The sequence below is a fragment of the Coregonus clupeaformis genome, chromosome 20 (assembly GCF_020615455.1).
Source record: "Coregonus clupeaformis isolate EN_2021a chromosome 20, ASM2061545v1, whole genome shotgun sequence".
NCBI lineage: Eukaryota > Metazoa > Chordata > Actinopteri > Salmoniformes > Salmonidae > Coregonus > Coregonus clupeaformis.
Genome location: NC_059211.1, coordinates 64,937,224 through 64,960,889, shown reverse-complemented (window position 1 = coordinate 64,960,889; position 23,666 = coordinate 64,937,224). Strand labels below are relative to the sequence as shown.

General features: G+C 43.9%; 1 protein-coding gene across 1 annotated transcript in view; it reads right to left on the bottom strand.

Moving 5' to 3' along the window:
* The window catches only part of LOC121565567 (WASP homolog-associated protein with actin, membranes and microtubules), a 35,468-nt gene extending 11,870 nt beyond the window's left edge, over positions 1 to 23,598 (bottom strand). The window contains exons 1-5 of the mRNA XM_045205724.1: positions 22,922 to 23,598; positions 9,999 to 10,172; positions 7,043 to 7,193; positions 4,999 to 5,168; positions 460 to 628 (exon numbers count right to left, since the gene is read on the bottom strand). Coding sequence (XP_045061659.1) covers positions 460 to 628; positions 4,999 to 5,168; positions 7,043 to 7,193; positions 9,999 to 10,172; positions 22,922 to 23,500 — 1,243 coding nt within the window. The 5' untranslated portion in view covers positions 23,501 to 23,598. The remainder of the gene's footprint in view (positions 1 to 459; positions 629 to 4,998; positions 5,169 to 7,042; positions 7,194 to 9,998; positions 10,173 to 22,921) is intronic.
* Between the last annotated feature and the right edge of the window lie 68 nt (positions 23,599 to 23,666).

The following is a 23,666-nucleotide window of genomic DNA, read 5'->3' as shown; positions in this document are numbered from 1 at the left end:
TCCCTCCCTCCCTCCTCTTTCCGTTGTTCTCTCTCTCTCTCTCTTTTCTTTGGGGAAGAACAATGAAGTGGTAGGGGGATGCTGTCTTCCTCTCTCATGTTTTAAAATACATCTAGACTCTAGAGCCAAGTCCTCTAAGCCCTGCCAAGGATGGCAGACACAGAAACACACACACACACACCCCCTTGGAAACAAACAGTATTTTCCCCATGGGCAGTAATTAAGGCATTTACAAGCAGAAAATATTTCCCTAAAGTAAATATGCTTCTGTGACATTATTTCTCATCCAGTGGCACAGCAGAAATATCTATCTATCTACGGACAGTAGAGGAAGCCATGCTGCTCTTTTAGAACAACTTTAGTCATTTTTCAACTTTGAACATTTTCCATCGCATTTTGGAAAATCTAAATGTATAGATCTGTGCTTACCTGTGTGCGTATGGCGTGCGTGTAACCTACCTTTGATCTGGCGTCGCAGGGTGGCGATCTGTGCGACCAATAGAAGCTCTTCGTTCTTGAGGATCTCAAACTTGGCATCGTAGAGTTCTAGCTGAGCCTCATAGTACTGAAGTTCTAGATTATCTACCGTCTCTGGTCCACTCTGGTCCTGCCCAGACAGACCTCCCATCTAGGATAGAATATAGAACACTATGGTTATAACACTACATAACATAGTACTGAAGCTTCCCATCTAGGATAGAATATAGAACACTATGGTTATAACACTACATAACATAGTACTGAAGCTTCCCATCTAGGATAGAATATAGAACACTATGGTTATAACACTACATAACATAGTACTGAAGCTTCCCATCTAGGATAGAATATAGAACACTATGGTTATAACACTACATAACATAGTACTGAAGCTTCCCATCTAGGATAGAATATAGAACACTATGGTTATAACACTACATAACATAGTACTGAAGCTTCCCATCTAGGATAGAATATAGAACACTATGGTTATAACACTACATAACATAGTACTGAAGCTTCCCATCTAGGATAGAATATAGAACACTATGGTTATAACACTACATAACATAGTACTGAAGCTTCCCATCTAGGATGGAATATAGAACACTATGGTTATAACACTACATAACATAGTACTGAAGCTTCCCATCTAGGATAGAATATAGAACACTATGGTTATAACACTACATAACATAGTACTGAAGCTTCCCATCTAGGATAGAACAGTATAGGTATATATCAGTGTATGGTTGTTAGAACACACAACATGGTATAATTAAGCAATACGGCCCGAGAGGGTGTGGTATATGGACAATATACCACGGCTAAGGGCTGTTCTTACGCACGACGCAAAGCTGTGGTATATTGGCCATATACCACAAACCCCCAAGGTGCCTTATTGCTATTATAAACTGGTTACCAATGTAATTACAGCAGTATAAATAAATGTTTTGTCATACCCGTGGTATACGGTCTGATATACCACGGCTTTCAGCCAATCAGCATTCAGGGCTCCAACCACCCAGTTTATAATATAGTATGTGGTTGACTTGGGCAGGAACTCACCTGAGCTGAGTACCGGCACCTCAAATGTTCTACTGCTTGAGCTCCTGTTCCTCTTATAGAATATTAACTCAAAAGTATTGTGGAGCTCCTGCACCTAAATATAAACAGTACTGGCACCCAAAATGAGTACTGGCACCTATGTCAGTCCAAGTCAAGCACTGAATATAGTACTGCTAGTCTCAGAACACCCAGACCTAAGACAACAGGAACATTGTTAACGTGGGAGACAACCCGTCTGCTGAGGGTGACTATAGTGCTGACACTAAGTGGTCAAAAAGCGGGGTTCTGACATCAGTCATCTGGCTGTCCTGGAGAGATCCAGGGGGTACAAGGTTTTGGTTCCAGCCCTGCACTAATGAACCCGATTCCCACAAGGGGGGTTTCCCAAATTCCCACACCCTCTTTGGTGGTAAGAGGCAGATCCAGCTAGTTGGGCTAATGCTAATTCCACAGTATTCTACAGTGTCTTCTGTTCTAGACAGGAGAGCCTTTTAAAATGGATGAAGTGTTGGATACCACACAGGGACCTAATGATGTGTCCTGATGGTTATCACCTGGGACAGTCTGGAGGCGGAGGAAACGCACCTGGTTAGACGAGGTGCTGACTAGAGGAGTAGAATACTTTTTTTTTTAAAGGAATAGCCACACACTCTAGTACCTCCGATGCAATCATGTATTATCGCCTGGGTTACTCCTTCTCACTGGGTTAGTAATATATCTAGAACAAACTGGACAACTGTTTTATCATGCGGGTTAGCTATTGCTATTCCATACAGCAAGTCCATATATTTTAGGCAGATCATATGTTTTTGACCTGTTTTCCTATATATTGTTTGACATCACATTGTATGTTTCTGCATATCGATGTCGGATGAAAACCTCTTAATCTCCAAAAGAGAAACTTTCCAGGAAATGAAAAAAAACGGCTATATTTTCCCATTAACAAACATACAGTTATGAAACAACAGAAGCTATTTTTTTTTATAAATGTTCTTGTTCCTAGAGCTGTGAAATGTTCAGAGTACATTGAGGGAAGTTACTGCTTGATGTTCAATCAACCTGAACCTATACTGGTGTCCAGTGGCTTGCGAAAGTATTCACCCCCCTTCGCATTTTTTCCTATTTTGTTGCCTTACAACCTGGAATTAAAATTGATTTTGGGAGGGTCTGTATCATTTGATTTACACAACATGCCTACCACTTTGAAGATGCAAAATATTTTTTCTTGTGAAACAAACAAGAAATAAGACAAAAAAACAGAAAACTTGAGCGTCCATAACTATTCACCACCCCAAAGTCAATACTTTGTAGAGCCACCATTTGCAGCAATTACAGCTGCAAGTCTCTTGGGGTATGTCTCTATAAGCTTGGCACATCTAGCCACTGGGATTTTTGGCAAAACTTCTCCAGCTCCTTCAAGTTGGATGGGTTCCGCTGGTGTACAGCTATCTTTAAGTCATACCACAGATTCTCAATTGTATTGAGGTCTGGGCTTTGATTAGGCCATTCCAAGACATTTAAATGTTTCCCCTTAAACATTTTACATGTACATTTTAGTCATTTAGCAGACGCTCTTATCCAGAGCGACTTACAGTTAGTGAGTGCATACATTTTTCATACTGGCCCCCCGTGGGAAACGAACCCACAACCCTGGCGTTGCAAGCGCCATGCTCTACCAACTGAGCTACAGGGGACTGTAGTGTCACATTAGCAGTATGCTTAGGGTCATTGTCCTGCTGGAAGGTGAACCTCCGTCCCAGTCTCAAATCTCTGGAAGACTGAAACAGGTTTCCCTCAAGAATTTCCCTGTATTTAGCGCCATCCATCATTCCTTCAATTCTGACCAATTTCCCAGTCCCTGCAGATGAAACACATCCCCACAGCATGATGCTGCCACCACCATGCTTCACTGTGGAGATGGTGTTCTCGGGGTAATGAGAGGTGTTGGTTTGCGCCAGACATAGCGTTTTCCTTGATGGCCAAAAAGCTCAATTTTAGTCTCATCTGACCAGAGTACCTTCCTTCCATATGTTTGGGGAGTCTCCCACATGGCTTTTGGCGAACACCAAACGTGTTTGCTTATTTCTTTCTTTAAGCAATGGCTTTTTTCTGGCCACTCTTCCGTAAAGCCCAGCTCTGTGGAGTGTACAGCTTAAAGTGGTCCTATGGACAGATACTCCAATCTCCGCTGTGGAGCTTTGCAGCTCCTTCAGGGTTATCTTTGGTCTCTTTGTTGCCTCTCTGATTAATGCCCTCCTTGCCTGGTCCGTGAGTTTTGGTGGGCGGCCCTCTCTTGGCAGGTTTGTTGTGGTGCCATATTCTTTCAATTTTTTAATAATGGATTTAATGGTGCTCTTTGGGATGTTCAAAGTTTCAGATATTTTTTTATAACCCAACCCTGATCTGTACTTCTCCACAACTTTGTCCCTGACCTGTTTGGAGAGCTCCTTGGTCTTCATGGTGCCGCTTGCTTGGTGGTGCCCCTTGCTTAGTGGTGTTGCAGACTCTCTGGGGCCTTTCAGAACAGGTGTATATATACTGAGATCATGTGACTGATCATGTGACACTTAGATTGCACACAAGTGGACTTTATTTAACTAATTGACTTCTGAAGGTAATTGGTTGCACCAGATGTTATTTAGGGGCTTCATAGCAAAGGGTGTGAATACATATGCATGCACCACTTTTCCATTATTTATTTTTTAGAATTTTTTTGAAACAAGTAATTTTTTTCATTTCACTTCACCAATTTGGACTATTTTGTGTATGTCCATTACATAAAATCCATTTAAATTACAGGTTGTAATGCAACAAAATAGGAAAAACGCCAAGGGGATGAATACATTTGCAAGACACTGTAGCTGCCAGACTAGTGTTGGTAGTTGACACACATTGACATACAGGTGGAGGGGTATCTGTCTGTCTCTGTCTGTCTGGGGAATTCTCTGTTCACACTCAGCTCTATATAAAGATCAAAGATCCGGGGAGAGAGAGAGAGACACAGCTACAGACACAGTTAGAGACACAGCTACAGACACAGTTAGAGACACAGCTAGAGACACAGCTACAGACACAGTTAGAGACACAGCTGGAGACACAGCTAGAGACACAGCTGGAGACACAGTTAGAGACACAGCTACAGACACAGTTAGAGACACAGCTACAGACACAGTTAGAGACACAGCTGGAGACACAGCTACAGACACAGTTAGAGACACAGCTACAGACACAGTTAGAGAAACAGTTACAGACACAGTTAGAGACACAGCTGGAGACACAGCTACAGACACAGTTAGAGACACAGCTACAGACACAGTTAGAGAAACAGTTACAGACACAGTTAGAGACACCCCCAGGGGCTCTGATCAGATAGGAATACCAATAGAGCCTCTAAAACACACACACATACACACACACACACACACACACACACACACACACACAAAGTACCTTCTCTCTGATGGTGTGCTTCTTGCGGTGCAGACACATCTCAGTAGCTCTCATGTGTTGCAGGGTCTCTTTAGCCAGCAGGAAACGCAGCTTCTCCAGTCTAGGAGCTGCTGAGGCCCAGGAGGCCTGGCCAAAACCACGCTTATCCTCCTCCATCACACGCAGCATACCTGCTCACACACATTAAGCACAGGCAGAATACCCGCTCTAAGGTGGGGGGCAGCTGCTGCACTGGCCTAACTCTTAATACCGCATACACATTACCACAGTATGAAGGGCAGCTCAGAACAGCTGAAGACGGATTTTAAAGAAATGATTGGGTCACTACTTGACACCAACAAAAATGCCCCCATAATATCTGGCCCTCTGCCCCAAACGCCCCATAATATCTGGCCCTCTGCCCTCTCTAAATCGTGGCATTGAATGGTTCAGCAGACTTTTAGCCCTCCATAACTGGTTACTAGACTATTGCAGCTCTGTGGGTGTAACATTTATTGACAAGCAGAAGTTATTCCCCTACCCAAGGATAGTAAAGCCCCCTTTACTGGCTCAAATAGCCGACCAATCAGCCTGTTACCAACCCTTTGTAAAAAATGGTGTTTGACCAGATACAATGCTTTTTTACAGTAAAACAAATTGACAACAGACTTTCAGCACGCTTATAGGGAAGGACATTCATCAAGTACAGCACTTACACAAATTACTGATTATTGGCTGAGAGAAATTGATGATAAAAAGATTGTGGGGGCTGTTTTGTTAGACTCCAGTGCGGCTTTTGACATTATTGATCATAGTCTGTTGCTGGAAAAACGTATGTGTTATGGCTTTACACACCCTGCTATATTGTGGATAAAGAGTTACCTGTCTAACAGAACACAGAGGGTGTTCTTTAATGGAAGCCTCTCCAACATCATCCAGGTAGAATCAGGAATTCCCCAGGGCAGCTGTCTAGGCACCTTACTTTTTTCAAACTTTACTAAAAACATGCCACTGGCCTTGAGTAAAGCCAGTGTGTCTATGTATGCGGATGACTCAACACTATACACATCAGCTACCACAGCGACTGAAATGACTGCAACACTTAACAAAGAGCTGCAGTTAATTTCAGAATGGGTGGCAAGGAATAAGTTAGTCCTAAATATTTCAAAAACTAAAAGCATTGTATTTGGGACAAATCATTCACTAAACCTCAACTAAATCTTGTAATGAATAATGTGGTAATTGAGCAAGTTGAGGAGACTAAACTGCTTGGAGTAACCCTGGATTGTAAACTGTCATGGTCAAAGCATATTGATACAACAGTAGCTAGGATGGGGAGAAGTCTGTCCATAATAAAGCGCTGCTCTGCATTCTTAACAGCACTATCAACAAGGCAGGTCCTACAGGCCCTAGTTTTGTCACACCTGGACTAATGTTCAGTCGTGTGGTCAGGTGCCACAAAGAGGGATTTCGGAAAATTGCAATTGGCTCAGAACAGGGCAGCACGGCTGGCCCTTGGATGTACACAGAGAGCATTAATAATATGCATGTCAATCTCTCCTGGCTCAAAGTGGAGGAGAGATTGACTTCATCACTACTTGTATTTATGAGAGGTATTGACATGTTGAATGCATGTCGGTGCATTCGGACACCCATGCATACCCCACAAGACATGCCACCAGAGGTCTCTTCACAGTCCCCAAGTCCAGAACAGACTATGGGGGGCGCACAGTACTACATAGAGCCATGACTACATCAAGTAACTCGTGCAAGATTTAGATTTAAAAAAACATATAAAAATACACCTTATGGAACAGCGGGGACTGTGAAGCAACACAAACATAGATATGTGGTGGTAGAGTAGGGGCCTGAGGGCACACACTTAATATGTTGTGAAATCTGTTGTAAATGTATTGTAATGTTTGAAAAAAATTTATAACTACATTAATTTTGCTGGACCACAGGAAGAGTAGCTGCTGCGCTGGCAGGAACTAATGGGGATCCATAATAAATGCAAATACACACACACACACTTTTATCTCTCACACACACTTTCTCTCTCTACCTCCGAGGGCTTTGGATGTTTCTATGAAGTAGCTGACGGTGATGTCCTGTATGGAGGAGACAGCATCCTCTCCTCTCCTCCTCCACTCCTCCGCCTCTCTCTCCAGTGCTGCTATCCTCTTAGGACCCAGCTCCTCCTCATCCAGAGACTTCTGATAGGGGCCAGGGGAGAACAGAAGAAAGGCTTTACATTCTAGAACAGTGGCATCGGGGATTAGAACAGTGACATTGGTGATTAGAACAGTGGCATCGGGGATTAGAACAGTGGCATCGGGGATTAGAACAGTGGCATCGGGGATTAGAACAGTGGCATCGGGGATTAGAACAGTGGCATCGGGGATTAGAACAGTGGCATCGGGGATTAGAACAGTGGCATCGGGGATTAGAACAGTGGCATCGGGGATTAGAACAGTGGCATCGGGGACTAGAACAGTGACATCAGGGTTTAGAACAGTGACATCAGGGATTAGAACAGTGACATCGGGGTTTAGAACAGTGACATCGGGGTTTAGAACAGTGGCATTGGGGACTAGAACAGTGGCATCTGGGATTAGAACAGTGACATCGGGGTTTAGAACAGTGGCATTGGGGACTAGAACAGTGGCATCTGGGATTAGAACAGTGACATCGGGGTTTAGAACAGTGACATCGGGGTTTAGAACAGTGGCATTGGGGACTAGAACAGTGGCATCGGGGTTTAGAACAGTGGCATTGGGGACTAGAACAGTGGCATCTGGGATTAGAACAGTGACATCGGGGTTTAGAACAGTGGCATTGGGGACTAGAACAGTGGCATCGGGGATTAGAACAGTGGCATCGGGGATTAGAACAGTGGCATCGGGGATTAGAACAGTGACATCGGGGTTTAGAACAGTGGCATTGGGGACTAGAACAGTGGCATCTGGGATTAGAACAGTGACATCGGGGTTTAGAACAGTGGCATTGGGGACTAGAACAGTGGCATCGGGGATTAGAACAGTGGCATCGGGGATTAGAACAGTGGCATCGGGGATTAGAACAGTGGCATCGGGGATTAGAACAGTGGCATCGGGGATTAGAACAGTGGCATCGGGGATTAGAACAGTGGCATCGGGGATTAGAACAGTGGCATCGGGGATTAGAACAGTGGCATCTGGGATTAGAACAGTGGCATTGGGGTTTAGAACAGTGACATCAGGGTTTAGAACAGTGGCATTGGGGATTAGAACAGTGACATTGGGGACTAGAACAGTGGCATTGGGGACTAGAACAGTGGCATCGGGGATTAGAACAGTGACATCTGGGTTTAGAACAGTGGCATTGGGGATTAGAACAGTGACATTGGGGACTAGAACAGTGGCATTGGGGACTAGAACAGTGGCATCGGGGATTAGAACAGTGGCATCGGGGATTAGAACAGTGGCATTGGGGACTAGAACAGTGGCATCGGGGATTAGAACAGTGACATCTGGGTTTAGAACAGTGGCATCGGGGATTAGAACAGTGGCATTGGGGACTAGAACAGTGGCATCGGGGATTAGAACAGTGGCATCGGGGATTAGAACAGTGGCATTGGGGACTAGAACAGTGGCATCAGGGATTAGAACAGTGACATCTGGGTTTAGAACAGTGACATCTGGGTTTAGAACAGTGACATCAGGGTTTAGAACAGTGGCATCGGGGATTAGAACAGTGGCATTGGGGATTAGAACAGTGACATTGGGGATTAGAACAGTGGCATTGGGGACTAGAACAGTGGCATCGGGGATTAGAACAGTGGCATCTGGGATTAGAACAGTGGCATTGGGGTTTAGAACAGTGACATCAGGGTTTAGAACAGTGGCATTGGGGATTAGAACAGTGACATTGGGGACTAGAACAGTGGCATTGGGGACTAGAACAGTGGCATCGGGGATTAGAACAGTGGCATCGGGGATTAGAACAGTGGCATTGGGGACTAGAACAGTGGCATCTGGGATTAGAACAGTGACATCTGGGTTTAGAACAGTGGCATTGGGGATTAGAACAGTGACATTGGGGACTAGAACAGTGGCATTGGGGATTAGAACAGTGGCATCGGGGATTAGAACAGTGGCATCGGGGATTAGAACAGTGGCATTGGGGACTAGAACAGTGGCATCGGGGATTAGAACAGTGGCATCGGGGATTAGAACAGTGGCATTGGGGACTAGAACAGTGGCATCAGGGATTAGAACAGTGACATCTGGGTTTAGAACAGTGACATCTGGGTTTAGAACAGTGACATCAGGGTTTAGAACAGTGGCATCGGGGATTAGAACAGTGGCATTGGGGATTAGAACAGTGACATTGGGGACTAGAACAGTGACATCAGGGTTTAGGACTCAGCTCCTCCTCCTACAGAGACACTGTGGCTGCGTTTAGACAGGCAGCCCAATTCTGATATTTTTTTTCAGTAATTGTTCTTTTGACTAATCAGATCAGCGTTGAAAAAAATCTGATACGAAAAGATCTGATGTGATTGGTCAAAATACCAGTTAATTGGGCTGCCTGTTTAAACAGAGGGACACAGACATATAAGGGTTTAGGACAAAACCACTGAAAGTCAGGGTCTCATCGTCATGTTCAAACAGCTGAGCTTGACTTCCCTCACATTTTCAAAAAAAGAAATGAGAGGTATTCATGATGGACAAATGAGGTGATTTGGACACATAATGAGATTAACATGAGAATAGAATTAAACACATTGCTTATTTGACCTCTGTGGACGTGGCATAGCATATTTGTATTCTAAACGAGTGAAATGTGGTTTTGACCTCAGCTTGGTGATCGAGGCCAGAGCAGTTTGATTCTGGCTCTATTCCACCTTTTATCAAAAACTAATGAACAGACAGTGTCTCTTGTTCACGATTAATAACAGTCGATCAGTGTGTGCGTGCGAGCGTGTGTGTGTGTGTGTGTGTGTGTGTGTGTGTGTGTGTGTCTGTGTCTCCACCTACCAGTATCTCCATCTTGTAGAGCCCAGCCAGTTCTCTCATGTCTCTGAAGGGTTGTAGCAGGTACTGGTAGAAGGTGGTTGCTACGGTGACCAGGTCCTGGTAGGCTAGGTCCTCGTCGTCGTAGAGCTGCAGCAGTAGGATCATTCTGTCTGCACCTCCATGACTCTGTAGGATCTGTCAATCAATCAATCAATCTATACATTAATCCATTAGGCTAAATCAATCAAATTATATTCAGACAAACAGACTAGCGTTATACAGTATCTCACGTATACAAAAATCAATGTATGTCAGGTGACTGCCCAATCAAATTATATTCAGACAAACAGACTAGCATTATACAGTATCTCACGTATACAAAAATCAATGTATTTGTCAGGTGACTGCCAATTCAATTTATGACCTGTGGAATGGACTATGGCCAACTTCAGATGTAGCAGAAGTCAATGTCCAAAGTCACTGACCTGTATGAAGTCCTTTATATGCCAATGAAGCCCTTTATCTACTTCCCCGGAGTCAGACGAACTCGTGGACGCTAGTTAGCATTGGCTTGCGAAACTACCTCTAACTTCCTTCATACTGAACGCAGAGACATAAACATGGTATCCACAAGTTGATCTGACTCTGGGGAAGATAAAGGGCATCATCCCAAACGATCCTTTTGAGTCTTCTCCCAGAGCTAAGCTAATGCCTTTAGCTCAGTGAACGAACACAGTCCTATAGCCCACAGATGACCCTGGCCTGATTACTGTTCGTTATGATGACAGACAGATATACAGCTGAAGTCGGAAGTTTACATACACTTAGGTTGGAGTCATTAAAACTCGTTTTTCAACCACTCCACAAATGTATTGTTAACAAACTATAGTTTTGGCATGTCGGTTAGGACATCTACTTTGTGCATGACACAAGTAATTTTTCCAACAATTCTTTACAGACAGATTATTTCACTTATATTTCACTGTATCACAATTCCAGTGGGTCAGAAGTTTACATACACTAAGTCGACTGTGCTTTTAAACAGCTTGGAAAATTCCAGAAAATGATGTCATGGCTTTAGAAGCTTCTGATAGGCTAATTGACATCATTTGAGTCAATTAGAGGTGTACCTGTGGATGTATTTCAAGGCCTACCTTCAAACGCAGTGCCTCTTTGCTTGACATCATGGGAAAATCAAAAGAAATCAGCCAAGACCTCAGAAAATAAATTGTAGACCTCCACAAGTCTGGTTCATCCTTGGGAGCAATTTCCAAACGCCTGAAGGTACCACGTTCATCTGTACAAACAATAGTAAGCAAGTATAAACACCATGGGACCACACAGCCGTCATACCGCTCAGGAAGGAGACACGTTCCGTCTCCTAAAGATGAACGTACTTTGGTGCGAAAAGTGCAAATCAATCCCAGAACAACAGCAAAGGACCTTGTGAAGATGCTGGATGAAACGGGTAAAAAAGTATCTATATCCACAGTAAAACGAGGCCATATATCGACATAACCTGAAAGGCCACTCAGCAAGGAAGAAGCCACTGCTCCAAAACCGCCATAAAAAAGCCAGACTACGGTTTGCAACTGCACATGGGGACAAAGATTGTACTTTTTGGAGAAATATCCTCTGGTCTGATGAAACAAAAATAGAACTGTTTGGCCATAATGACCATCGTTATGTTTGGAGGAAAAAGGGGGTAGCTTGCAAGCTGAAGAACACCATCCCAACCGTGAAGCACGGGGTTGGCAGCATCATGCTGTGGGGGTGCTATTGCTGCAGGAGGGACTGGTGCACTTCAGAAAATAGATGGCATCATGAGGAAGGAAAATTATGTGGATATATTGAAGAAACATCTCAAGACATCAGTCAGGAAGTTAAAGCTTGGTCACAAATGGGTCTTCCAAATGGACAATGACCCCAAGCATACTTCCAAAGTTGTGGCAAAATGGCTTAAGGACAACAAAGTCAAGGTATTGGAGTGGCCATCACAAAGCCCTGACCTCAATCCTATAGAACATTTGTGGGCATTTTACTAAGATTAAATGTCAGGAATTGTGAAAAATTGAGTTTAAATGTATTTGGCTAAGGTGTATGTAAACTTCCGACTTCAACTGTAGGTCTTGTTTTATTTACCTCTGGAGATCTATTCTACCATGACTTAATGTGGCCTTAAGAGTCCCACTGTTACAGGACTCAGTGTACTGGAGCGGACGCTATCATGAGTCAGATGTTCATTCCAGCAACCTTGTGGTCCTCTGTAGCTCAACTGGTAGAGCATGGCGCTTGTAACGCCAAGGTAGTGGGTTCGATCCCCGGGACCACCCATACATAAAAATGTATGCACACATGACTGTAAGTCGCTTTGGATAAAAGCGTCTGTTAAATGGCATATTATTATTATTATTATGTGTGTGTGTGTGTGTGTGTGTGTGGTGTGTGGTGTGTGGTGTGTGTGTGTGTGTGTGTGTGTGTGTGTTGCGTCTCAGCCCCTGAAGTGACTGGTTAAACTCTATGGGACCATCTAACCATCTTTACCCCACTACAGTAAATGACCCTGACGTGATATATCTTAAGGATCATTTGGGCTAAACTGGAGTTTATTCCATTAGATTCCCCGATATATCATGTATTAATGATTTGATTAAAAAAAGGTCTCACATTTGATTCAACTGGGGATTAAATTCTTAATATATTGGCATGCATAAGAAAAAAATCTAAGAGGATGTTAATTCTAGAGCTTGCTGTGTTTGTACTTGGGAAAAACAAATTGCGACACAGCAAACTTACAATGAACATGCTTGATACCACTGTTAGGTCCCTGAGGACACCAGAGCACAAAATAGAAGGGTTGGAATCAGAACTTCAAGCATGCGAAAAAGAGCATCACCTGACTAGGTCATTTCTACATGACCTGACTAGGTCATTTCTACATGACACACAGCGAGATTTGTTAAAACAGAGCACAAACAGGCTCCAAAGCGACATGTCTGAATCGGATGGACGCACAGTCAGTCCCACCTACGGTGTGGCGTGCGTCTCCACGCCACTCTCTAATGTGTGGGTGGGCCAAGCTACCGAAATAGCCCCCCGTTGCAGCTATTAGGACGGGTACAGAGGCTAAGCCCACAAAGCGTTGTTGTGATTTCTCTAAAAACGGGATACGGTCTGGCGCTGTTGGAACCCAGGCAGAGGAAATCCTCCTACAAAATGACCTACTCAGTTAGGGGTTTTGTAAGTCGTCAGAAAAGCGGTCACACATGGCAGAAACGTTGGGATTTAGGGAGGGGCAGACTGTCTCTGTCGGTCACACATGGCAGAAACGTTGGGATTTAGGGAGGGGCAGCTCTCTGTCGTCCACGGCAGACGTTGGGATTTAGGGAGGGGCAGACTGTCTCTGTCGGTCACACATGGCAGAAACGTTGGGATTTAGGGAGGGGCAGACTGTCTCTGTCGGTCACACATGGCAGAAACGTTGGGATTTAGGGAGGGGCAGACCGTCTCCGTTCTGCTTTCAGCATATGATTTGGAGCTCTCTCAAAAAAACTTGGGATATTGATTATTTGACTTGACTTGTGTGAACCAATTCTTCCTTTACAACTCAATCGTTTCTATATCCACTTGTTATGGCTATATAGGCTATGTTTTTGAATGGGATTTTTTTATTTTTATGTGTACAGATTGCTAGACAAAATGTAATGGCTCCTGTTCCTCAAATAATAGTTGTTGTCCTATGTGTACTACATATGGCTAAGTCCATCTGTATGTATATGGGCGGCAGATAGCTTAGTGGGTAAGAGCGTTGTGCCAGTAACCGAAAGGTCGCTGGTTCTAATCCCCGAGCCGACTAGGTGAAAGATCTGTTGATGTGCCCTTAAGCAAGGCACTTAACCCTAATTGCTCTGGATAAGAGCGTCTGCTAAATGACTAAAATGTAAATGTAGATGTGTGTGTGCTATGATGTCACTGCCTAATGTTGGGATGCTACACTTCATTTCCAAACGTATTGTGAAACCAACTCTTACCCTATCATTTTATTTATATTTTGATGTTGCTTGAAAGTAGTTTTTGATTTAATTTCAAGAATTGTTTCGAGATTATGGTTATTTTGTTCTCATTTTCAGGGAAAATCCATTTCCTCTCAAAGGGAGGAGTTTTGGAGAGTTTTAATTTCAAATATACTGTATTTTATGATGCAGTGAGCTCTTTTTTTTATTTTATTTTTATTTAACCTTTATTTAACCAGGTAAGCCAGTTGAGAACAGGTTCTCATTTACAACTGCGACCTGGCCAAGATAAAGCAAAGCAGTGCAATAAAAACAACACAGAGTTACATATGGGGTAAAAAACATAAAGTCAAAAATACAACAGAAAATATATATACAGTGTGTGCAAATGTAGCAAGTTATGGAGGTAAGGCAATAAATAGGCTATAGTGCAGAATAATTACAATAGTATTAACACTGGAATGCTAGATGTGCAAGAGATTATGTGCAAATAGAGATACTGGGGTGCAAAAGAGCAAAATAAATAACAATATAGGGATGAGGTAGTTGGGTGGGCTAATTTCAGATGGGCTGTGTACAGGTGCAGTGATCGGTAAGGTGCTCTGACAACTGATGCTTAAAGTTATTGAGGGAGATAAGAGTCTCCAGCTTCAGAGATTTTTGCAATTCGTTCCAGTCATTGGCAGCAGAGAACTGGAAGGAATGGCGGCCAAAGGAGGTGTTGGCTTTGGGAATGACCAGTGAGATATACCTGCTGGAGCGCAGACTACGGGTGGGTGCTGCTATGGTGACCAATGAGCTAAGATAAGGCGGGATTTGCCTAGCAGTGATTTATAGATGGCCTGGAGCCAGTGGGTTTGACGACGAACATGTAGTGAGTGACCAGCCAACAAGAGCGTACAGGTCACAGTGGTGGGTAGTGTATGGGGGCTTTGGAGACAAAACGGATGGCACTGTGATAGACTACATCCAATTTGCTGAGTAGAGTGTTGGAGGCTATTTTGTAAATGACATCGCCGAAGTCAAGGATCGGTAGGATAGTCAGTTTTACGAGGGCATGTTTGGCAGCATGAGTGAAGGAGGCTTTGTTGCGAAATAGGAAGCCGATTCTAGATTTAACTTTGGATTGGAGATTCTTTATGTGAGTCTGGAAGTTGAGTTTACAGTCTCAACCAGACACCTAGGTATTTGTAGTTGTCCACATACTCTAGGTCAGACCCGTCGAGAGTGGTGATTCTAGTCGGGTGGGCGGGTGCCAGCAGCGTTCGATTGAAAAGCATGCATTTAGTTTTACTAGTGTTTAAGAGCAGTTGGAGGCTACTGAAGGATTGTTGTATGGCATTGAAGCTCGTTTGGAGGTTTGTTAACACAGTGTCCAATGAAGGGCCAGATGTATACAAAATGGTGTCGTCTGCGTAGAGGTGGATCTGAGAGTCACCAGCAGCAAGAGCGACATCATTGATATACACGGAGAAAAGTGTCGGCCCAAGAATTGAACCCTGTGGCACCCCCATAGAGACTGCCATAGGTCCAGACAACAGGCACTCCGATTTGACACACTGAACTCTATCTGAGAAGTAGTTGGTGAACCAGGCGAGGCAGTCATTTGAGAAACCAAATTCTCTGATCATCTTTTGACTTTATAAAACCACATCTGAAGTTGCTATTGACCAACCCAATCAGATAAACAGACTACTTGATGTTCATTGAAATGTTGAATGAATCTGTGATGTCTTGGTGTACCTCCAGTCTCTGTGTTTTGCTCTTACAACAGAAGAATGGAGCATTCCTTTCTAGCTTGCTTGCAGGAAGGTGTTACCGAAGGACATTTGCATGTCTAAAGCAGAAGACAATGCTACCCACTCCTGAAGGGGTGCTGCTAGGACCATGAACTGCTGGTCTGAAGATTGTCTGCAGTGACTACAGTGCTGGCCGTCCGGTTCCGTCTGATCCAGAATCAGATGTTCAAAGGAGAATTATCTAGGGCTGCACAGCCCCTGAAGAGACTCTTTACACTATGTAAAAGGTTGCATTGTCTTCTCAGGAAGTCAGCCTTCTCTGTGCTGCTATCAACCATCCAAATTCTATCAAACCTCTCTGTGAAGCACAATTGAGAGCATCCGGCACAATTGAGAGCATCCCATGTGGTCCTCTGTAGCTCAATCGGTAGAGCTTGGCGCTTGTAACGCCAGGGTAGTGGGTTCGATCCCCGGGACCACCCATACACAAAAATGTATGCACACATGACTGTAAGTCGCTTTGGATAAAAGCGTCTGCTAAATGGCATATTATTATTATATTATTATTTATCCCGTCGGGCTGTATCACCGCCTGGTATGGCAACTGCACTGCCCACAACCGCAGGGCTCTCCAGAGGGTGGTGCAGTATGCACAACTCATTACCGGGGGAAAACTACCCGCCCTCCAGGACACCTACAGCACCCGATGTCACAGGAAGGCCAAAAAGATAATCAAGGACAAGATAATCAAGGACAACTACCACCCGAGCCACTGCCCGTTCACCCCGCTATCATCCAGAAGGCGAGGTCAGTACAGGTGCATCAAAGCTTGTACCGAGAAATTGAAAAACTGCTTCTATCTCAAGGCCATCAGACTGTTAAACAGCCATCACTAGCACAGAGAGGCTGCTGCCTACATACAGACTTGAAAATCACTGGCAACTTTAATAAATGGAACACTAGTCACCTTAATAATGTTTACATATCTTGCATTACCCATCTCATATGTATATACTCTATTCTATTCTATCCATATGTATTTACTGTATTCTATACTATCTATTGCATCTTAGCCTATGCCACTCTGATAATGACATTGCTCATCCATATATTTATATATTCTTATTCCATTCCTTAACTTAGATTTGTGGAACTGTTAGATATTACTTGCTAGATATTGCTGCACTGTCGGAACTAGAAGCACAAGCATTTCGCTACACTCACAATAACATCTGCTAACCATGTGTATGTGACCAATACATTTGATTTGATTTCAATTTTAGTCACTTAGCAGACACTCTTATCCAGAGCGACTTACAGTTAGTGAGTGCATAAATTTTTTTTTCTTCATACTGGCCCCCCGTGGGAATCGAACCCACAACCCAACTGAGCTACACGGGGTCCTGTTTACATCCTGTAGGTCTGATATCTGATTGGAGGTTAACTTTACAGTAATTCTATTGGTCAACAAGTCAGATTTAGAATCCAAACAACTCAGATGTTATAAAAGGGGTCTCAGCTTGATTGTGTCTTTGTTCCTGACCTGCCACAGTGAGATACACTCTCCCTTTTTCTCTATTATCCACATGGTCTCTCTCTCTCTCTCTCTCTCCGGTCTCTCGATCTCTCTCTCTCGGTCTCTCTGTCTCGGTCTCTCGGTCTCGGTCTCTCGGTCTCTCTGTCTCGGTCTCTCTGTCTCGGTCTCTCTGTCTCGGTCTCTCTGTCTCGGTCGGTCTCTCTCTCTCGGTCTCTCTCTCTGTCTGTCTCTCGGTCTCTCTCTGTCTCTCGGTCTCTCTCTCTGTCTCTCTCGGTCTCTCTCTGTCTCTCTCTGTCTCTCTCGGTCTCTCTCGGTCTCTCTCTGTCTCTCGGTCTCTCTCTGTCTCTCGGCCTCTCTCTGTCTCTCGGCCTCTCTCTCTCTCGGCCTCTCTCTCTCTCGGTCTCTCTCTCTTTTGGTCTCTCTCTCTTTTGGTCTCTCTCTGTCTCTCTCTCTTCGGGGTCTCGGTCTCTCTCTCTCGGTCTCTCTCTCTCTCTCTCTCTTTTGGTCTCTCTCTCTTTTGGTCTCTCTCTCTTTTGGTCTCTCTCTCTCTCTCGGGGTCTCTCTCTCTCTCTCGGGGTCTCTCTCTCTCGGGGTCTCTCTCTCTCGGGGTAACGGGGGCCTCTCTCTCTCTCGGTCTCTCTCTCTCTCTCGGTCTCTCTCTCTCTCTCGGTCTCTCAATTCAATTCAATTCAATTTAAGGGCTTTATTGGCATGGGAAACGTGTGTTAACATTGCCAAAGCAAGTGAAGTAGATAGTAAACAAAAGTGAAATAAACAATAAATATTAACAGTAAACATTACACTCTCTCTCTCGGTCTCTGTCTCTCTCTGTCTCTCTCTCTCTCTGTCTCTCTCGGGGTCTCTCTCTCGGGGTCTCTCGGGGTCTCTCTCTCGGGGTCTCTCGGGGTCTCTCTCTCGGGGTCTCTCGGGGTCTCTCTCTCTCTCTCTCTGGGTCTCTCGGTCTCGGTCCCTCTCTCTCTCATTGGGAGGCCAATCTTCTCCAACACTCCCTGTCTCATTCTCTCAATTCAATGCAAGGGGCTTTATTGGCATGACAAACATATATTTACATGGCCAAGTCAAATAGATAATAAACTAAACTTAAATAAACAATAACAAATGAACAGTAAACATTACACTCACAAAAGTTTGAAAGGAATAGAGACATTTCAAATGTCATATTATGGCTATGTACAGTGTTATAACGATGTGCAAATAGTTAAAGTACAAAAGGGAAAATAAATAAACAAATATGGGTTGTATTTACAATGGTGTTTGTTCTTCACTGGTTGCCCTTTTGTGGCAACAGGTCACAAATCTTGCTGCTGTGATGGCACACTGGTATTTCACCCAGTAGATAAGGGAGTTGATCAAAATTGGATTTGTATTCTAATTATTTGTGGGTCTGTGTAATCTGAGAGAAATATGTGTCTCTAATATGGTCATACATTTGGCAGGAGGTTAGGAAGTGCAGCTCAGCTTTCCTTAAGTTTGGGTCTGCCACTGTGTACTCTCTGTTTAGGGCCAAGGAGCATCCTAGTTTGCGCTGTTTAAATGTTTTTTATTTACAATGTGTCAAGTAATTCTCTTTTTGTTTTCTAATGATTTGGTTGGGTCTAATTGTGTTGCTGTCCTGGGGCTCTGTGGGGTCTGTTTGTGAACATAGCCCCAGGATCAGCTTGCTTAGGGGACTCTTCTCCAGGTTCATCTCTCTGTAGGTGATGGCTTTGTTATGGAAGGTTTGGAATCGCTTCCTTTTAGGTGTTTGTAGAATTTAACGGCTCTTTTCTGGATTTTGATAATCAGCCTAATTCTGCTCTGCATGCATTATTTGGTGTTTTTCGTTGTACACAAAGGATGTTCTTGCAGAATTTTGCGTGCAGAGTCTCAATTTGGTGGTTGTCCCATTTTGTGAATTCTAGGTTGGTGAGCGGATCCCAGACCTCACAACCATAAAGGGCAATCGGTTCTAGAAATGATTCAAGTATTTTTAGACAGATCAAATTTTATGTTCCTTTTGATGGCATAGAAGGCCCTTCTTGCTTTGTCTCTCAGACAATTCTCTCTCTCTCTCTCTCTCCCTCCCTCCCTCCCTCCCTCCCTCTCCCCCCCTCTCCAACATCTACACTCTCTCTCCAAGCTAATCCAGCCCCAGTGCTCACCTCACACCCACAGGATTAGAGCAGCATGGTACAGGGAATAAGGAGAGAAGAATTCATTTATCTGCCTTTGAAACATCTTTATATGTGTTACTATCTTGTTGTGTATATAAACACAGTATAGGACTACAGTGGCTTGCGAAAGTATTCACCCTCCTTGGCATTTTTCCTATTTTGTTGCCTTACAACCTGGAATTAAAACGGATTTTTTGGGTGTCTGTATCATTTGATTTACACAACATGCCTACCACTTTGAAGATGCAAAATATTTTTTATTGTGAAACAAACAAGAAATAAGACAGAAAAACAGAAAACTTGAGCGTGCATAACTATTCACCCCCCCAAAGTCAATATTTTGTAGAGCCACCTTTTGCAGCAATTACAGCTGCAAGTCTCTTGGGGTATGTCTCTATAAGCTTGGCACATCTAGCCACTGGGATTTTTGCACATTCTTCAAGGCAAAACTGCTCCAGCTCTTTCAAGTTGGATGGGTTCCGCTGGTGTACAGCAATCTTTAAGTCATATCACAGATTCTCAATTGGATTGAGGTCTGGCCTTTGACTAGGCCATTCCAAGACATTTAAATGTTTCCCCTAAAACCACTTGAGTGTTGCTTTAGCAGTATGCTTAGAGTCATTGTTCTGCTGGAAGGTGAACCTCCGTCCCAGTCTCAAATCTCTGGAAGACTGAAACAGGTTTCCCCTCAAGAATTTCCCTGTATTTAGCGCCATCCATCATTCCTTCAATTCTGACCAGTTTCCCAGTCCCTGCAGATGAAAAACATCCCCACAGCATGATGCTGCCACCACCATGCTTCACTGTGGGGATGGTGTTCTCGGGGTAATGAGAGGTGTTGGTTTGCGCCAGACATAGCGTTTTCCTTGATGGCCAAAAAGCTAAATTTTAGTCTCATCTGACTCATCCGTCTCAACACCAAACGTGTTTGCTTATTTTTTTCTTTAAGCAATGGCTTTTTTCTGGCCTCTCTTCCGTAAAGCCCAGCTCTGTGGAGTGTATGGCTTAAAGTGGTCCTATGTACAGATACTCCAATCTCCGCTGTGGAGCTTTGCAGCTCCTTCAGGGTTATCTTTGGTTTCTTTGTTGCCTCTCTGATTAATGCCCTCCTTGCCTGGTCCGTGAGTTTTGGTGGGCGGCCCTCTCTTGGCAGGTTTGTTGTGGTGCCATATTATTTAAATTTTTTAATAATGGATTGAATGGTGCTCTGTGGGATGTTCAAAGTTTCTGATATTTTTTTATAACCCAAACCTGATCTGTACTTCTCCACAACTTTGTCCCTGACCTGTTTGGAGAGCTCCTTGGTCTTCCTGGTGCCGCTTGCTTGGTGGTGCCCCTTGCTTAGTGGTGTTGCAGACTCTGGGGCCTTTCAGAACAGGTGTATATATACTGAGATCATGTGGCAGATCATGTGACACTTAGATTGCACACAGGTGGACTTTATTTAACTAATTATGTGACTTCTGAAGGTAATTGGTTGCACCAGATCTTATTTAGGGGCTTCATAGCAAAGGGGGTGAATACATATGCCCGCACCAATTTTCAGTTATTTATTTGTTCTTTTTTAAATTTCACTTCACCAATTTGGACTATTTTGTGTATGTCCATTACATGAAATCCAAATAAAAATCAATTTAAATGACAGGTTGTAATGCAACAAAATAGGAAAAACGCCAAGGGGGATTAATAAATTTGCAAGGCACTGTATATCCATGCATAGGGTTGTCCTTGTGCTAGTGGTACAGACAGACAATAGGGAGAGAGAAAGTCATGTATCTGCCGTTTAAACGTCTTTATAAAGCCTATCTGCATTAACACAGTTTATACCATGGCATTGTTGAATACTTGTTTCTGTTTGGCTTGAAGAGCATTCTAGAACGTGCATTATTTCCCTATAATGCACTGTATATCAGCACTGTAGAATTCAATGGCTATTGTTCATTCTTACATGTTCTACTGAGATACTTTTGAAAGCAAAAGTCGAATTGGATGGCAATTTATGAGAATTCAGTGTGGAAAAATGCCACTTTTTAATTGCCCTCCTGTAAAACAGTAGGCTACGGTATCGGACCCAAAAACCATATCGGTAGGGCTCTAATGCATAGTGTCATTGGGTTTACGTAAAGGCGCTAGACCTGCATAGCTAAATAAATAGGCTATCAACATCCTAAAACTACTGTCAACATAGAAACAGAGAATGAATGACAGGCTAATCTCCCTGTTTCTAGCCAAGACCTTAGGGGAGAACACCTTGCAGGGTGATAACAACATGAGTCACTGGAATGAAGCAGGACTGGATTATCAGCCGGCTAGGAGCAGGCTTGGTAATGTTTTCCTTCTCACGTGTTGTCATATTGCGCAACAATAGTGATGACAATGACACTGCATCTTTATTAAAACCCCTATGTGAACCAGGGTGGATGACGCTGTCTATCCCAACGTCATGAGGGGATTTAAATGCCTAATGTTGGACAGAAATGTTTCGGGTTTACTCACAGGGACTTGATTACTGGATAGTGCTGGCATCGGTAAGGAGACTGTATGCCTCAATCCTGATCGTGGGGGACCCCCTTAGACCGCAGGCTTTTGTTCCAGCCCAGCAATGTAGCCTACTCCTGATTCAAATGATCAAGGGCGTAGGCCTAGTGATTGGTTAGTGCTGGGCTGGAACAAAAGTTATGCAAACCATGTGGCAGGATGTCGTAGTAAATATATAATGTTATAGCTTGGTCTGACTAAAATCTTGTGCATGACCCATTTTGTGTTGGGCCTTTGTATTCAATACAATGGACAAAAGAGTCCTATCTTGTCAGCCTTGTCAGCAGGTGGCTAAGGACAACACCCACGCCATAGGTCTCTCAGTTCTTCCAACTCACGAGTTCTTGCTCTGAGGACACACACACACACACCCACACACACACACACACACACACACACACACACACACACATCATCACTGATAAACACACACACACACACACACACACACACACACACACTCATCACTGATAACACACACACACACACACACACACACACACATCATCACTGTTAAACACACACACACACACACACACACACACAAAAATCCCCTTCTCTTAGGCTGAACATCTGAAGACAGAGAACCCGACTCAGAGCCAATGCAACAGTGATACTAACCTGGAGGGGACCTCGCCCAACTCATCAGGACCAATCAGAAGATCAGAACTACTAGATTCAACCTACTTCATTTTATTGTATAAAATGTCAGCACACAATGTTTCGGGGCTCTCTTCTGATAAACTCCCTACGAGTTTGACGAACGGGTCCGTGCACGCTATTCCAGATATCTTTACCTCTGAATAAACTGCCTTATATTATACAATTATCCACCTTGTCCGAAAGTCTCTACTTGGTCTCCGTTCTCCAGTAAACTTGTGATCATCAACAAGGACCAGGATAGAAGAACAGTGACAGGCCACAGCTTGTACAGATCACTAACCTTTCTAAGGTGATCCTTAGCCCTGGTGACTTCATCCTGCATGGTTTTCCTCTTAAACTCCTGCATGTTCTCAAAGTACTCCTCCACATCTCGCTCGTCCTGCGGGAAAAGCGAGTCCATCACTATCTTCCTGCCACAGATATCTATCGCAGTGCTGAAGTACTTCTCCAGCTGACGGCAAGGTGTATCCAGATCTCTCTCTTGGTCATCTTGGTTGGACTTCCGATTGCTGCTGAGAAAGATCATGTCCCAAATGTTACCCTCCTTGAAATCTGACAGGTCGGGGAAATAGGGTGCGACGACATCCCCGACCCCTGTAAACTGACGGTGGACATTTTTTAAATCGTTAACAGAGAAGAGTCCGGCCCAGCTGGTTTCGGTTTCGCAGACAGCAAGCTGGTCTTTGCGCTTCTGTCGTTGGAGAGTTCTGTTGTGACAGGTGACAGCGAACTTGGACTCGATAACATTCCACTGCACGATAAAACCGAGCTTGAACGTCTCGCTTTCTTCGAATATGTTAGTTTTGATGGCGACCCAGCCGTCCAAGCTGTCCAAACGCTCGCAGTCTATGCTATTCATTTTGTAGTAAACATGTAGCTAGCTGGCTAGCTAGCTAAAACTTGTATTCCTCTGCCTTGTTTACAGCGTCCGCCATTTGTAATAATGACGTAGTGTTTCCTGTGGGGTTCTCTTTATTTTCAACTTTGACCTTTCGATCACATGCTCAGGGGGAATTCCACAGCTA